This window comes from Lissotriton vulgaris, chromosome 1_1 (genome assembly GCF_964263255.1).
Source record: "Lissotriton vulgaris chromosome 1_1, aLisVul1.2, whole genome shotgun sequence".
NCBI lineage: Eukaryota > Metazoa > Chordata > Amphibia > Caudata > Salamandridae > Lissotriton > Lissotriton vulgaris.
In genome coordinates, this window is record NC_141685.1 from 1,756,119,062 (window position 1) to 1,756,135,729 (window position 16,668).

Genomic DNA, 16,668 nt, shown 5'->3' on the forward strand with positions numbered 1-16,668 from the left:
TGTGGATGCTAGGCCACTGCTATATCACAAGGGCACAGCAAGGTGTTAGTGCTTGGAGGCATGCATAACACCATTCTTGTGTTGATGGGCAGGTCTGCCAAAAGACTAGAAGGCGCCTCAGACACTGGAATAACCCAATAGGAATAACCCAACGCCATCATGGTACAACTTGGCGGCAATTACCTCATGGAGCTAAAGCACAAGAAACCGTAAGAAATTATGAAGGCAGATCTGACACCCATCTCCCGATTGCTCCATCCCAACGATGTACTGTGTTCTGAGGTGATAGCGAGGGGAGGGGAGGTGGACCATAGCATGGTGGAGAGGTCCAGGAGGAAGCTTAACATCTGAATGAATATATTTTGCAGGGGCATTGGCTGGGAATTCGTCAGGCATGGTCTCCTTAACCTCAAGATGCCAGGTTACTACGTCGATGACAGAGTTCGCCGATCCAAGGTTGGGATCTATATGTTCCTACTGAACATTGTAGGTACACTCGCGATAATAGGATTTTCTTAGGCTGTGACATTTCAACCACCAGCAGCAGCATGGCAGGTGACAGCTACGATTTCCAAAAATGACAACACAGAAGGCCAGAAAGAGAAAATGCCCAACCAGGATCCTTGGTTTTATGGCAGGGACACTCGAGGGCAAACAGAGGGCCAAGAAATGGTCAGTGCAGGGCGGACATGGCCTCAAAGCCACGGCATCCTGTACAAAGTGGGCAGAAAAAAAGTGATGTCTCAAGAGGACTAATAGAAGCTACTCGTGGTCAACCATTAAATGACTTATGAACGTAAGATGATTTGACATGTTATGATGCTAGAATTTTACAACTGTAAGTGGATTGATGATCCCCAAATGGCCTGTTATCATGAGAATCGTTGATGTACAAGATATGTGCCTTCCTGGAGCATAGTAATGACCAATGCTTTCATGAAAAATGTATCTCCCAGCTTGCAAATAATGTAATAAAGTGTGGCCGTTCTCAGACCAAGGAAGGTCTGGGTTGTCCTTTGTGGGTTGGTTAATTAGTTATGAACGGCTCTTAGAGGGCCTAAAAGGAAACTCGCCCTGTGGGGGTGGAATATGAGTCTCACTGTCACAGAGAAAAGGTACTATTGGCTTTTAACTAATGTTACTTAGAGACATAAGCACAATTAAAAAATAAAGCTTGACAGTGGTAAAACCATATACAGGATTATAAAGAGGAGTGCTCCGTCCCTCACATCCTGCTAGTCTGTGGTTGCCTTGCTTAGTCCCACACTGAAAGGCACAAAAGTGTTTGGCAGTGACAAGATACTTATGGCTCGTAAATCCAAACAGGTGCAGCAGCACTAGGACAGGATGATTCTGCAACACATTGGTGGAGTAATGTACCTGGTTTTGCCAATAAATTATTAAAATCCGCCAATCATGTTCAGCGACACCAACAGCGAGTATTTCACTTGTTTATGGAAGTTGGACAGAACTGCACCGCCAGCATATTCAAGGTAGCCTGCAGTCATGTGGCATATTTTTAAAGTTGGTTGTGTTTTTTTGTTACTTTTTCAGAATTAACTGCAGAGGTTGTGACAAACAACAGGACCATATCTGAAATATACTGGCCCAAAAAGTGTGTTCAATTACAAAGCAGGTAAACAAGTTCATAATGTACTGTGTCAAACATAGTTTATGTTTTACTCTAGTTTGGACCGTTTCACATTTAAGAACATTAAAAAGTGCAGGTTACACAAAAACACCAAATGCATGTTTACCATTTCAACCCTCTTCACTGATTGTAACAAACTTATTTTACTTTCCTTTAATTTATGTACATGCCATGCAAGACTTTATGTAGGCTTCCTGTGTCTTTTTACAAAGCATTAAAATGATGACTTGCCTTTTTTATATTTTACGTTTCCTGCTGTAGTTTTGTCTACGTTGCAGCAACCTAACTAGCATCTGCCACCTTTACCACCTCAGGTGGTAATCGAGTTATCAATATGAAGTGTATTGGTTTGGCTCTGCTAAAAGTGCTTGTTGCACACTCGATTTTAACAACAAGAGCTGAACTCACTGATCTATCCTTGATGCTTCTCTGGTGGGCTGTGGATTCTGATTGGTCACATCATTCACCCTACTTCTGTCCTAGAGATGCAGTAAGATTCCAGTTATGTTCATTATTTTGTCAAACTCAACCTCCATTTTGCTAAGCGGACTGAATACCATGGTGAACCCCTGAGAGAATTACTCTGGAATGGAACAATGTGGTTTAGTGGGCAGGACGTGGAACTTGTACTCAGCATCTTTCTTCCTGATTTTGCAGTTATTTAGCTGTGGTGACACAATGTTACTTCCCTCTGCCTCTTCGTATTTACACACAGACAGTTTGTAACTCAGAAGGTATCAACTGCAGCATTACAAGTTCACTAAAGGTCACATACGGAGCTCTAAAGGGCGAGAACATAACTGGCGAAATGTTTTGTTTATGTATTGTCTCAGCTCCCTGACTTTCATTTTCCAAGCAGAATGAAATTAGACATGTTAATGTCAGCCACGGACGGCAGTGGGAGTACCTGCAGGGTGGTGACGTGGGGAGGGGGAGGGGCAGGGTGGTGGGTAGTAATGTATGGATTACGGAGTTTTACAGGTAAGTACACATTTAAATAAATAAAAAGAATTTCGTTGTGCGCACTGCATCGCATTTGGGGATGCAGTGCACTCAACGAAATTTGTTTTATTTATTTAAATGTTTACTTACATGGGAAGCTCCGTAATCCATACATTACTATGCCCCACCCTGCCCCTCCCCACATCACCACCCTGCAGGTACTCCCACTGCCGGCCGCGGCTAGTTAAAGTACGTACAGCCAGTCAACACACCAATCCCCCTGTTATGTTATCCTTTTAATGATTGTTAGAACTGGGGGTATCTAGTTGGTAGATGTAGGTACCACTGTCCAAATAGGAATCCTTGCTTCTAGTCAGGGAAAGGAGGATACACTCTTTAGATAACCCCTGCTCACCCCCTTGGTAGCTTGGCATGAGCAGTTAGGCTTATCAAAGTCAATGTGCTAAGTATTTGTACCAACACTCACAGTAACACAGTGAAAACACCACAAACTGACTCCACAACAGTTTAGAAAAATAAAGGTATTTAATCTAAACTACACAAGACCAAAATGACATAAATCCAACATACACAGTTCAAGAATATGGTTTCAAATGAGTTCTTAAGGTTGCGGTAACATAATCCACAGTTGTGTCACGTTTTAGCCAACAGTACATTTAGATGCAACAAAAGTTCCAAGATGAAAGCTGTAGTGGTGAAAAGCAAGCGATGCGTCACTCCTGAGATCCTGGGGAGGCGATGTGACAACCCCACTGGACGCAGCGGGCGTGTTGCGATGACTCTGGTCTGTATGGGGAGGGATGCGATACCTTGCGTGGATTCTGGTGCACAGGTTTCGGTGGAAGCGGCTCGCAAAAGGTACAATGCGACGATCTTCGGAGCGGCGACGATCTCTTGTGCAGCGACGATGTGCGGCTCAGCGTCAATCTTCTCCTCTCACGGCCCCTCGATGCGATGGCTCTGTGACGACTCTCGCAGCGACGTGATGCGGTCCGCATGCAAGCGGTGCGACGATCTCACCCAGTGACGACAGGCTCTGCGACGATACTCGCAGCAATGGTAATCTTCCTGCACTGGACTGGTGCGTCCCGCAAGCGAAAGATGCAACGACTCTGGCAGTGGCAATAGGCGCAGCGACGATTTCGGCCTTCGCGGCGGCGGGAATTTCCTCGCACTGAGGGGGATGCGCTCCTCAAGCGAGCGATCCGTTAAAACTTGCAGAAAGTCTCTAAAATCTAGGTTTTCAGCTTCCCAACACAGGTACAACTTCCAGAGGCACCACAACTGGCCTAAGCACTCTAGGAAGGAGAGAACTCTCTCAGCAGAGTTCAGGGAAGCTGGGGGTGAAGTCCCTTTTGTTCCTGGGACTTCTTAACAGGGAGCCAGCTCTTCTTCAGGCCCTTGGAGATTCCTTCAAGCAAGGGGACACAGCACAAAGCTAAGTCCTTCCCCTCTCCTTGCAGGAAAGCAACTGCAGGTCAGTCCAGCAAAGCAACAGCAGGACAGTCTTCCTTCTTCAGTCTTCCAGCTTTCCCCTTGGCAGAGGTTCCTTCTTGATTCCAGGATGATCTAATTTTCTTAGTCTGGGGTCCTATACTTATACCAATAAAAGTCTTTGTTCCCTTTGTGCAGGAGGGCTGTGAGCCCGGTCTGAACCAGTTCTGAGTGTTCCTTGAGCACTTTGTTTTCCTGGCCTCTCCTTTCCTTTCAGAGAGAGGGGAAGGGTCGTCAGCCGCCCAGCGGGAGGTGGAGCCAGCATTGTGGAAGGCAGGCCCAGCCCTTTTCAGTAGGCCTGGGCGAAGCACTACGCTACGCTCGCGGAGTTTGCGAAGTTTGCGCAACTTCGCACTACGCGAGCTGCACGTAGCACAGTGCGAACACGCGTAGTGCAGCGTAGCATAGTGCAGAGCTCATTTATTGCTTGTTTGCGGTCCTGAACTTCATGTTCGCGACCACGAGCAAGAAAAATGACATCCCGGCGAGATTCTCAACGCGGGGAGGTAAGGTTTCTCATTGTGAGTGGTTGCGCATGCTTGCGACCGCTCTCAATGAGAAACTACCAGTTCGCGTTGAGAAAGCTGCAGCTCGAGTAATAATCTACTCGAGCAGCAGAAAACGACAGCTCGCACTGTGCAAGATGCCGTTTTCATTGATTGCATAGTGCCAGATGCTTGTCCGCACTGTGCAATCATTGAAAACACTTCTTGCACAGTGCGAACATGCTACTACGCAGCTCGCGTAGTGCTACGTGAAGTTCGCGTAGTGCGAAGTGTACTTCGCGTAGCTTCGCGTAGCGCTACTTCGCGAATTACGCCCACCCTTACTTTTCAGGCCCAGGTGCTACCCCCTCCCACCACTATTCAGCCCAGGGATGGCCCACTCAGCCTCTGGGAGGAGGAACATCCTTTACGATGCAACTATTACCCCGCACCATTACAACGCGGGGATTACGACGAAAGTCGTTACAACGACTTTCGCTGGAGGGCGCTGTTGGATAGGGAATAGTTTAATTTTCTATCCAACACCTTCCCTACTATCCACGGGGACTGGAGTTGGAATAGAAAATTAAACTATTCCACTATCCAGCGCCCCCCAACGGTGTAACGACTTGCGTTGTAATCGCCGCATTGTAATGGCCTGCGGGGTAAAAGCATGCGTTGTACTGATATACAACCCTTTGGGAGCCACCCAGCCCCTGTCACTCACAAACCAGACAGTCAATTCACAAACAAGCCAAGGCACACAGAAAGGTCAGACAAGAGAACAGCCCCTTTCTCAAAGTGCTGTTTTCAAAGACAGGATTTAAATACCACCTTTCCTAAAAGATGTGTTATTAAATTCTGAGTTCAAGGATACCAGACTTTTATGTCCTGCCTTGCTCCTATGGGAAGATATGCTGGTAACCACTGTAGCCAGCACTCCCCATGATAGCCTAAGGGCAAGGTAGCCTCACAATAGTGAAAAACAAAAATGGCTGTCATTCACTACCATAGCATGTCACATGCACTAGTACATGCTCTACCTTTCACATAGACTGCATCCTGCCCAAGGGGTTACTTTGGGCCTTCCATAGGGGTGACCAATGTGCACAGAAAGGGAAGGGTTAGGCCTGGTCAGTGGGGACACTGACCAGGAGAACATGGCAGTTCACAGGCTGCACACAGGCACTGCGGTGGCAGGCATGAGACACCATTTTAGGGCTACTCTTGCATGTGGGTGGCACAATCAGTGCTGCAGGCCCGCTAGTAGCATTTGTTATGACCAGCCCTGGCACACTCAGTGCACTTTACTAGGGACTTCTGGATGACACAAAAATGCTAATCATGGATAACCAAACACAATAACAATTTACACAGGGAGCACTTGCACTTCGACACTGATCAGCAGTGGCAAAGTGCCCAAAGCATCTAAACCAGCAAAAACGATATCCAGCACAGTGTCAAAAATACTGGAGGCAGAGGCAAAAAGACAGGGGAAACCACGCCAAAGATGCCAGGTATAACAATGATGCTTAAAAACTACATCTGAAATGTAATAATGAAAACTCAAATATCCATTTATGTGTCATGTCTCGTTTGTTCTGTGTTCAAAATAGTATATTACATTTTATAATAAACATTGACACTATAAAAAAGAGTACTATATAAAGTACCCATATAAGAAAAATATCAATGAAGAACAGTAATTGAATATAAAACAGGTACAATGTAATATAGAATTAATAATCATAAAAATAAAAATGAAGGGATAGGAACAAGCATAAATATTGTAAAAAGCAATTTGCGTAGAGCTACTATAAGTTAAAACATGTGCAACGTATAATATAAGGGAATAGATAGAAGAGGATATAGCTAAGAAGATGAATAATGATCTATCAGTTTCCAAAATGAATGAAGAGTTACAGCTGTGAGTAATACCAGTCAAAGTTAAATTGGCACCTCTTCTAGTGAAAATAATCCATGACCACCAAACATGAACAGATAATAACGAGACGTCCTTCCAACACGTTTAGAGTAGTTGACAACAGAAAATTAAAAAGTTTATATTCTAGGTCAGAGAGTTCCTGAGAAAGAGCAAAAGATTTGCATATCAACAAATTAAATGAAAGTTCATCAGAGATATTAAGTATTTTTTGTATAACATCCCAAACTTCATTCCAAAATTTTAAAACAGATGTACATTCAAAAAAGCATATGCTTTAACCACATGCATGCGGTGCATTTTCCCGCTGTGTGCTAAGGAATGCAGGATCCCATTGTTCACACGACCAGTGTACTGCATGACGAGCTGAGCTCGTCATGAGCATCAAAGGGGTTAACAAACCAATATGTGAGTTACAATGCCAACAATTTGAACTTGGAAGTAGCTTAGCCTGAAATAACTTTAAGGGGGACCATAAGCAATTCAACAGAATATAAGAATTTGCTTGGTAAGGTGATACAGGTAACCACCCTGATATATTTTTCAACCATGTTTTTTCCCATGTATCACGGGAGAAAGAAGTCAAGAGTTTATTATTCCAAAACGTTGACATCCTATCAATATTGTTACCTTGAAATGCATTCAGCTTCTTATACATTAATGAAACAGCATGAGACAAAGAGGATACAGTTTGAACATAAATTGTTAAATCTGACTTTATATTTGAAGGAATATTAATGGGAGAGGAATCTAATATAGAATTACATTAAAGTTCATATTTGAGGAAATCAGAAGATGGTGAGTGAAATTTTGCCTGTAATACATCAAACGATAGAAAAGTATTATTATGGTAAATATCTTTGAGGTAAAAAATAGCAGCCTTAATCCATGATTGCCAAAATTTAACATTTTGAGAATGTTTTAGGCATGGATTGTACCATAATGACATTTCTACAGTATTTGAAATAGTTGATTGAAAGAGTTAGTCAAAATCGTTTCATATTAGTTTTGTGGATTTCAAAATAATAGACTTAGGGCCAGATGCATCATGCTAAAAACCGGTCGCAAAGGGGCAGATTCTCAGAATCTGCCCCTTTGCGACCGGTATTTTTGCATTTGGGATGCATCATCCCAAATGCAAAAATCGCAAATAGAGAATTCGCTAAATTGTGATTGCTTGCATTTAAGGAATCTCAAATTGAGATTCCTTAAATGCAATGCATGAAAGTTTCAAAAATAGCGAATTCGCTAATAGGGCACGCAAATTACCACGAAGTACAACTTCATGGTAATTTGCAAAATCATTGAAAAATGCACTTTTGTGCATTTTTCAAAGTTTCATGTTGCGCACACACATGCCCTAAGGGCATGTGTGTGCGCAACTTATGTGCACAGATCAAATTCAGGGGTGCAACAGGGTGTCCTTTGGACACCCCTGCACCCTTGAACTTGCAATCTCAATTTGCGAATCGCTAATTGCGATTCGCAAATTGAGATTGTCTTCCCATTCATTCCTATGGGCCTCTAGGCCCACAGGAATGAATGGGGAGGTATTCATTAATTGTGACTCGCAATTTGCGAGTCGCAATTAAGGAATTCTAAGGAATCGCTATTTTTGTAGTGATTGCTTGATGCATTCCATTTTGCTATTCCTTATTAGCGATTCCTCTTTTTTTCGCTAATAAGGAATCGCAAAATGGATGCTTGATGCATCTTACCCTTAGGAAATAATATTGACTTGTTAGACATGGTTAACAAGGTCGACAATGGAAACGGAGTTACCAGACTTTTTTTCTATAAGAAGCCATGTAGGAGGATTAATCAGGTGGGATTGATTAAACCAAAGAGTGCTTTGTTTTAAGATAAATGCTTTATGATAATTTAAAAAATCTGGTAAACCAAATCCTCCATTACACTTTGCCATTTTTCGTTTTTTATAGCCAATACGAGGTGTTTTATATTCTTCGATATGTCGGACGGCCCCCGGCAGTCCGAATTCCCAGTGGGCGTGTGCGGAGGACGGCCGGGGGCCTTCCAAACCTTGCACGCGTCAATTTTTTAAGCACCGCGGCGGAATGTCCGCTCCGGCGAAGAAGTTATTATTCCAAAGAAACTTAGAATGATGTTGATCAACAATTTTATAAAACTTCATAGGAAATTGACTAGGAATCATAGCTAGGAAATAAAAAAATTATTGGTGCTATAGTCATTTTTATTGAGTCCATTTTCCCCCATCATAAAAGGTGAAGTGATGATCATTTAGATATTGCATCTTTAATGTAATTTAAAATAGATTCACAATTTAATGTTATTGTTTTTTTCATAGATGAAGAGAACTAAATGCCAAGGTATTTGATCGGATCTCTTTGCCAAATTATTTCTTTCATGGGTAACATATGTGAGGTACAGTGAGGATTTAAAGAAAAATCTGTTTTATTGTTGTTTAAGGTATGACCAGAAATTAAGGAATATGATGAGATAATATATAATAAAGGAGGAAGTGAGAATTCAGGATTGATACTAAATAAAAGTACATCATCTGCATACGCTAATGTTTTAATAATGACCTCATTAATATTAATACCAGCAAAATCATTACATTTTCTAATGTAAACAAGCAGAGGTTCAATAAGAAGAAGAAATAGCAATAGGACAGTGGACAACCTTGTCATGTACTTCTAAAAAGAAAAAATGTATTCGAAATTTGACCATTATTAAATATACGAGCAGTTGGGGCAGAGTAAAGAGCAGATATCATACGGATAAACAAATCAACAAAATTAAATGCTGCTAGAATATGAAATAGAAATTGCCAATGAACTTTGTCAAAAACTTTTTCAACATTCAATGCAAGTACTCCAGATGGTAAGGGTAAAGTAGACCCCTGTTCGATAGCATGTAATAAAGTTCTTGTGATATTCACAGAATATCTACTTTTCATGAACCCATATTGATCAAGATGGATAAGGGAATCCAAAACGGAGGTTTGTCTGGTTGCAAGTATTTTGGCATATAGTTTATAATCCTGATTTATTTAGGAAATAGGGCGATCATTTGAGTGTTGAGTCTTTGTTAGGTTTATGTATCACTACAATCAACGCTTCAGTAAAGGAACCTGAAGTTGATCCAGTAGAACTAAAAAAGGTAAAAAGTTTAAGCAAATGAGGAATAAGTTGCAAATCAAATTCCTTATACAATTCTTCTGGAATGCCAGCAGGGATACCAAAGGGGATGATGAACGGAGCGTTTGAGCAAATCAAAAACTCACCCCCAGTCAACTGATCGGGGTTTAATCCATCACCATTCTTTATTTAGCTCACTCCACCACCCCAGGTCAGACATGGCCATATGCAAATCCGTCTGACCCTGTGCCTCATGGGAACAGTCCAGCCCGAACTGCCAATCAATGTCTTCCCTGGACCTGAAACAAGCATCCTGGGACCGGTTTTGGGTTCATAACCCTCATCCGCCAGGCTATCTTGAATCCAGTGGCAAAGTGAGTAAGGGACCCACGTCTGGGCATACCCTGAAAACTTAGGGCGAACAAAGCGATACCAAAGGAGATGATGGACGGAGCGTTTGAGCAAATCAAACACTCAAACCCAGTCAAATGGTCTGGGTTTAATCCTTCACCATTCTTTAGCTCACTCCACCACACCAGTTCAGATATGGCCATATGCAAATCAGTCTGACCCTGTGCCTCATGGGAACTGTCCAGCCCGAACTGCCAAGCCATGTCTTCCCTGGACCGGAAACAAGCGTCCTGGGACCGGTTTCGGGTTCATAACCCTCATTGCCAGGCTATCTTGAACCCAGTGGCAAAGTGAGCAAGGGACTCACGTCTTGGCATACCCTGCCAACTTAGTGCGAAGAAAGCGATATCAAAGGGGATGATGGATGGAGCGTTTGAGCAAATCAAACACTCAAACCCAGTCAACTGGTCTGGGTTTAATACATCACCATTCTTTAGCCCACTCCACCCCCCCCAGTTCAGACATGGCCATATGCAAATCAGTCTGATCCTGTGCCTCATGGGAACAGTCCAGCCCGAACTGCCAATCCATGTCTTCCCTGGACCGGAAAGAAGCATCCTGGGACCGGATTTGGTTTCATAACCCTCATCAGCCAGGCTATCTTGAATACAGTGAAAAAGTGAGCAAGGGACCCACGTCTGGGCATACCCTGCCAACGTAGGGCGAACAAAATCATACCAAAGGGTATGATGGACGGAGCGTTTGAGCAAATCAAACACTCACCCCCATCAGGCCCTGGGAATTTATTTTGCTAAAGAGATTTAATGGATAAAATAATTTATTCTTCAGTAATAGGTACATCTAATTTATCTTTGGTTAACTGAGGAACTTTAGGTAAACCACATTTATATAAAAAAGAATCAATCAAAAAAGGATCATCGAATTTAGTTTTTTTTATAGAGGGTAGCATAATAATTTAGAAATTCATTATCAATATCTTTTTATGATAATGCAAATCAAACACTCACCACCAGTCAACTGATCGGGGTTTAATCCATCACGATTCTTTATTTAGGTCACTCCACCACCCCAGTTCAGACATGGCCATATGCAAATCCGTCTGACCCTGTGCCTCATGGGAACAGTCCAGCCCGTACTGCCAAGCCATGTCTTCCCTGGACCGGAAACAAGCATCCAGGGACTGGTTTCGGGTTCATAACCCTCATCAGCCAGGCTTTCTTGACTCCAGTGGCAAAGTAAGCAAGGGACCCACATCTGGGCATACCCTGCCAACTTAGGGCGAACAAAGCGATACCAAAGGGGATGATGGATGGAGCGTTTGAGCAAATCAAACACTCACCCCCAGTCAACTGATCTGGGTTTAATCCATCACCATTCTTTAGCTCACTCCGCCACCCCAGTTCAGACATGGCCATATGCAAATCAGTCTGACCCTGTGCCTCATGGGAACAGTCCAGCCCGAACTGCCAAACCATGTCTTCCCTGGACCGGTAACAAGCATCCTGGGACCGGTTTCGGGTTCATAACCCTAATCAGCCAGGCTGTCTTGAATCCAGTGGCAAAGTGACCAAGGGACCCACATCTTTGCATACACTGCCAACTTAGGGCAACAAAGCGATATCAAAGGGGATGATGGACGGAGTGTTTGAGCAAATCAGACACTCACCCCCAGTCAACAGGTCTGGGTTTAATCCATCACCATTCTTTGGCTCAATCCACCACCCCAGTTCAGACATCGCCATATGCAAATCAGTCTGACCCTGTGCCTCATGGGAACAGTCCAGCCCGAACTGCCAAGCCATGTCTTCCCTGGACCTGAAACAAACATCCTGGGACCGGTTTTGGGTTCATAACCCTCATCAGCCAGGCTATCTTGAATCCAGTGGCAAAGTGAGCAAGGGACCCACGTCTGGGCATACCCTGCCAACTTAGGGCGAACAAAGCGATATCAAAGGGGATGATGGACGGAGCGTTTGAGCAAATCAAACACTCAAACCCAGTCAACTGGTCTGGGTTTAATACATCACCATTCTTTAGCCCACTCCACCCCCCCAGTTCAGACATGGCCATATGCAAATCAGTCTGACCCTGTGCCTCATGGGAACAGTCCAGCCCGAACTGCCAATCCATGTCTTCCCTGGACCGGAAAGAAGCGTCCTGGAACCAGTTTCGGGTTCATAACCCTCATCAGCCAGGCTACCTTGAATCCAGTGGCAAGGTGAGCAAGAGACCCACGTCTGGGCATACCCTGCCAACGAGGGCGAACAAAGTCATACAAAGGTTATGATGGATGGAGCATTTGAGCAAATCAAACACTCACCCCCATCAGGCCCTGGGAATTTTATTTGCTAAAGAGATTTAATGGATAAAATAATTTCTTCTTCAGTAATAGGTACATCTATTTTTTCTTTGGTTAACTGAGGAACTTTAGGTAAACCACATTTATATAAAAAAGAATCAATCAAAGAAGGACCATCGAATTTAGTTTTTTATAGAGGGTAGCATAATAATTTAGAAATTCTTCAACAATATCTTTTTATGATAATGCAATTTTCCCATTGGGGCCAGGAATAGAATTTATCTGTAATAGGTAAATAGTTGGCTTTAGAGTTAGAGAGGTGTGTACCCGCTCTTTTGTTTAAAATTGAATTAAAGTCATATCTAAGTTTTTGCAGTTTCATTCTATATTGGGAGTCATTAGAAGTGATAAAAAGTCTCTCGAAGTTTGCAGTTTGTCTAATTCCTTAATTTTGGCACTGAAAGTTTTGTTTTCATGTGCCATAAGAGAAATGTAGGTTCCTCTAATATAGGCTTTGAAAGCAGCCCATCGATTCACCATAGATGTAGAGCCTTCTGGGTTGAGTTGAAAGTATTCTTTAAGTGCAACTAAAATGTTTGGTTTATTTTGTTCTTTCAGGACAGTGCTAGCATTCATGCGCCATGTGGATTGAACTTTACAATCTGAGTTAAATTATAGTACCATAGAAATCAAGGCATGCTCAGAAATATCAATACCATAGATATTAGGAGTTACAACTGAATTAATTAATTGTTGAGAAACTAATAAATAATCTAGTCTTGAATACGAGTTGTGAGGGCTAGAGAAAAAAAGGGAACATTTTGTCAGTAGGATAATGTAGTTACCAGATATCCACCAATTTAGTAGCTTCAAAAAAAGATTTTAAAGTAAAAAATGCTCTAGGTGGTCGAAATTTAGTGTGGGAAGATCTATCTAATAAAGGCTCAAGTATAAGGTTGAAATCCCCTCCAACTATAAGTGTAACTTTACCAACTTAGAACTTCAGTGGTTAAAATGGACGAAAAATTAAGATCATCAACTGTTGGGCATACACATTAAGTAAAAACATAACTGTATCATGAATTTTAACTTTCACTATAACATATCTACCATCTGAATCTGAAGATTTGCTTAAAATTTGACAATGTAACCTTTTTGCGAAAAGAATAGCAACACCATGTTTTTACCCACAGCAGAAGATATAATTGAATTAACCCATTTTTTTCATAAAATCCCAAACCTTGTCTTCAATATGTGTTTCTTGTATGAAGCAAATATCCGCTTTACAACTACCTAAATAATCTAAACATTTTGTACGTTTTACAGGATGTCGTTTTACAGGATGTCCCTTGCACACTGCCAAGTGAGCAAGGGACGCACGTCTGGGCATACCCTGTCAATTTAGGGCGAAATCGCAAAACCAAAGGGGATCATGGACGGACTGTTGAACATTGCAAGCACTCACCCCCAGTCAACTGATCTTGGTTTAATCCACCATCATTCTTTAGCTCACTCCGCCACCCCAGTTCAGACATTGCCATATGCAAATCAGTCTAACCCTGCGCCTCATGGGAACAGTCCAGCCCGAACTACCAAGCCATGTCTTCCTGGACCGGAAACAAGCAACCTGGGACCGGTTTCGGGTTCATAACGCTCATCAGCCAGGCTATCTTGAATCCAGTGGCTGAGTGAGCAAGGGACCCACATAGTAAAAGTATTTTAAGATTTAGGGACGGGTAGCAATGAGGTGAAGGTAATGGTTTTTAGGTTCAGGGAAGGGCAGCATTAAGGAGTAGTGAAGGGTATTTAGAGTTCATTGAATGGTAGAGTTAAGAGGTAACAAAGGGGTTTTAGGGTACAGAGAATGGTAGCATTATGTTATAGTTAGAGTGTTTAGGGTCCAGGAAAGGTTGCATAAAGGGGTAGTGAAAGGTTTTAAGTTTCACAGAATGGCAGTGTTAAAGGGGTACAACAGGTTGTTAAGGTTCTGGAAAGAGTTGTAATAACAGTAAGTACGGGACTTTTAAGTTGATATAAGGGCAGTGTTAAGAAATAGCAAGCAGCTTTTAGGGTTCAAGAAAGAGTAGCGTTAAGTACATTTGGGTTTTTTGTGGTTCAGGGATTGGTAGCTTAAAAAGGTATTTACGTTTTTTTAAGGTACAGGGAAGGATAGCGTTATGGGGTAGTGAGGGGTTGGTTGGGTTCAGGGATTGGTAGTGTCAAGGAATAGTAAGGAGCTTTTAGGGTTTAGGGAAGGGGTTTTCATAGATGAGTGAACGGTTGCATTAGAGGGTAGGTCAGGGATTTAAGGTTTCAGGGATGGGAAGTGGTAGGGTTAACTAAAGGATTACTAGAGTATAGTTATTACCCCGACAATTTCAACTCAATGTTAATATAGTGGACATTTTAAAAGTCATCTTTATTACAACCGTTCCTATGCAACCAAAGATCCTGGAGATAAGGTAGTTGTATCTCTTTCACATCACCCAAACTCAGTTTTGCTTCCTGGGCAAATGCATCATTTGCCGTTTACCCTGAGCAGATAATTGTAGATTTTTCCGAGATAATAATTGCATGAATAGTTTTGAGCAATGGTTTCACACTGCAAAGATGGAGGGACATTAGAAATGGGAACACGTTTTAGCCCTGTAAGAATACAGGTAGTTAGAAAAGGGTATGATCTTACTCAGAGATATTTTGCAGCTGACTCTGCTTCTATTTAAATGTGAATGATCAGTTAATTTGTTGCCAATGCCATTCCTATGCCCCTTTCTAAATGTAGGATTCGTGACCAGGCAGGTTTAAGTTGTACCTTCCCTAAAAAGTTATTAACTTTGTTAATGTCTAAATATCAAGTTTTTATGATCCATAGAATGTTCCATACTTATCTCATGTTGTCACCTTGAAATTTTAATCAGATATATGGGAGACTGCTATACCGTATACAAGCTTTTGTCTAAATTCCTAATTACCAATTACCATCGAGCTGTGACGTCTCTAATCATCTGTAATAACGAAACGATGGAGCTACTCAACTGTAATATTTGCATCTGAGTTGAGTTGTGATGTCATAATGACTCCTGGCAGAGCCAGCATTCAAGGTGAAAGACAGGTCACATAGCATAGTTACAGCTGCAGTTTAAATAACGAAAATGAGAACTGGCTTTTCATTGTATTTTTATAAAAAAAAAAAAAAAGAAAAGTGTTCAACAGAGGAGAGATATTTATGGAAACTTTTTGTACACTGTAGGTCTTTGCAGGAAATATAGACTCTGCATGTCACATTCTGAGCTACAGCATTTTTAAATCTGATTTAGATTAAACTAATTCTAATATATTTTAGCTACAGATTACTAATTGCTTTTTGATGTATTCAGTTTCATGCTACATGTTCCACTTTTATTCTTCATGTTTACGCAGTTCTAAAGAGACAAACACCATGAATTTAAGCAGCTTATGGAGAGGTTGATGGTGTGACTACATATTATCAGGAATTAAATACCCTCTGCAATAAGTTAAAGGAATATTGCAAGTCACCTCAGAGTTTCAGACCTCATAAAGGAACTTGACTTCGGCCTCGTTCCTCCATGTTGTCCGGGAACACGTTAGTGACTTGCAATATCCTTATAATGTATGACAACAGATACTTTACCCGATATATGACAGCTCCTCAATTCCTAAGTGAAACAGTTGCATAAACCAAGATCATTCATTAACTTAAATAGAAAAATGAAACAGAGTCAGGTCAATACCAGCATTGCAGGTGATGAGATTAAGTAAAGAATAATCACTCAATCTCAGCAGTTTCCAAACTTGTAAATGGGTCATTTTATGACTAGACAAGGACATGAATGACTCGTGTTAAAAGTGGACTTTGCTTCACCAAATATATACAGCATTTCCTCCACTTAAATTACTGATGTAGGCAAGGTCTAGGTGAAGTGCCATTTTGTTAAGTGAGTGACTACACTATCAGGGCATACAAAGGCCATGAGCCTCGTCCTTAAGCAACATATATGCAATGATTTGTTGTGCTATAGAGTAGTTGGGAGAAGCCTGTCCCCTCCACACAGATCTTCGAAGCAGTGAAGCACATATAAACTATCAAAAGCATCCATGCACTTAATTCCTCCCAAAAATCCACAACAGGTTCCAGGTGTCCACTATCCAATGTAATCCATCCCTGAACAATACTTTATAAATATTGTTCAGATATAGTTTGAAATATAGTTTCTTACTCCATCGTTGCTTCTACCCAGTATGACTCGTCTACAAACACTACAAGCACAATCAATTACAATATCAACAGAAAATGTTGGCTCCTGTCAATGAGAATCCCA

General features: G+C 41.9%; 1 protein-coding gene across 1 annotated transcript in view; it reads left to right on the forward strand.

The window, feature by feature from the left end:
* Nucleotides 1–16,668, forward strand: part of PLXNC1 (plexin C1) — a 456,593-nt gene that overhangs the window by 189,993 nt on the left and 249,932 nt on the right. Inside the window, exon 7 of the mRNA XM_086919059.1 lies at nucleotides 1,555–1,636. Coding sequence (XP_086775185.1) covers nucleotides 1,555–1,636 — 82 coding nt within the window. The remainder of the gene's footprint in view (nucleotides 1–1,554; nucleotides 1,637–16,668) is intronic.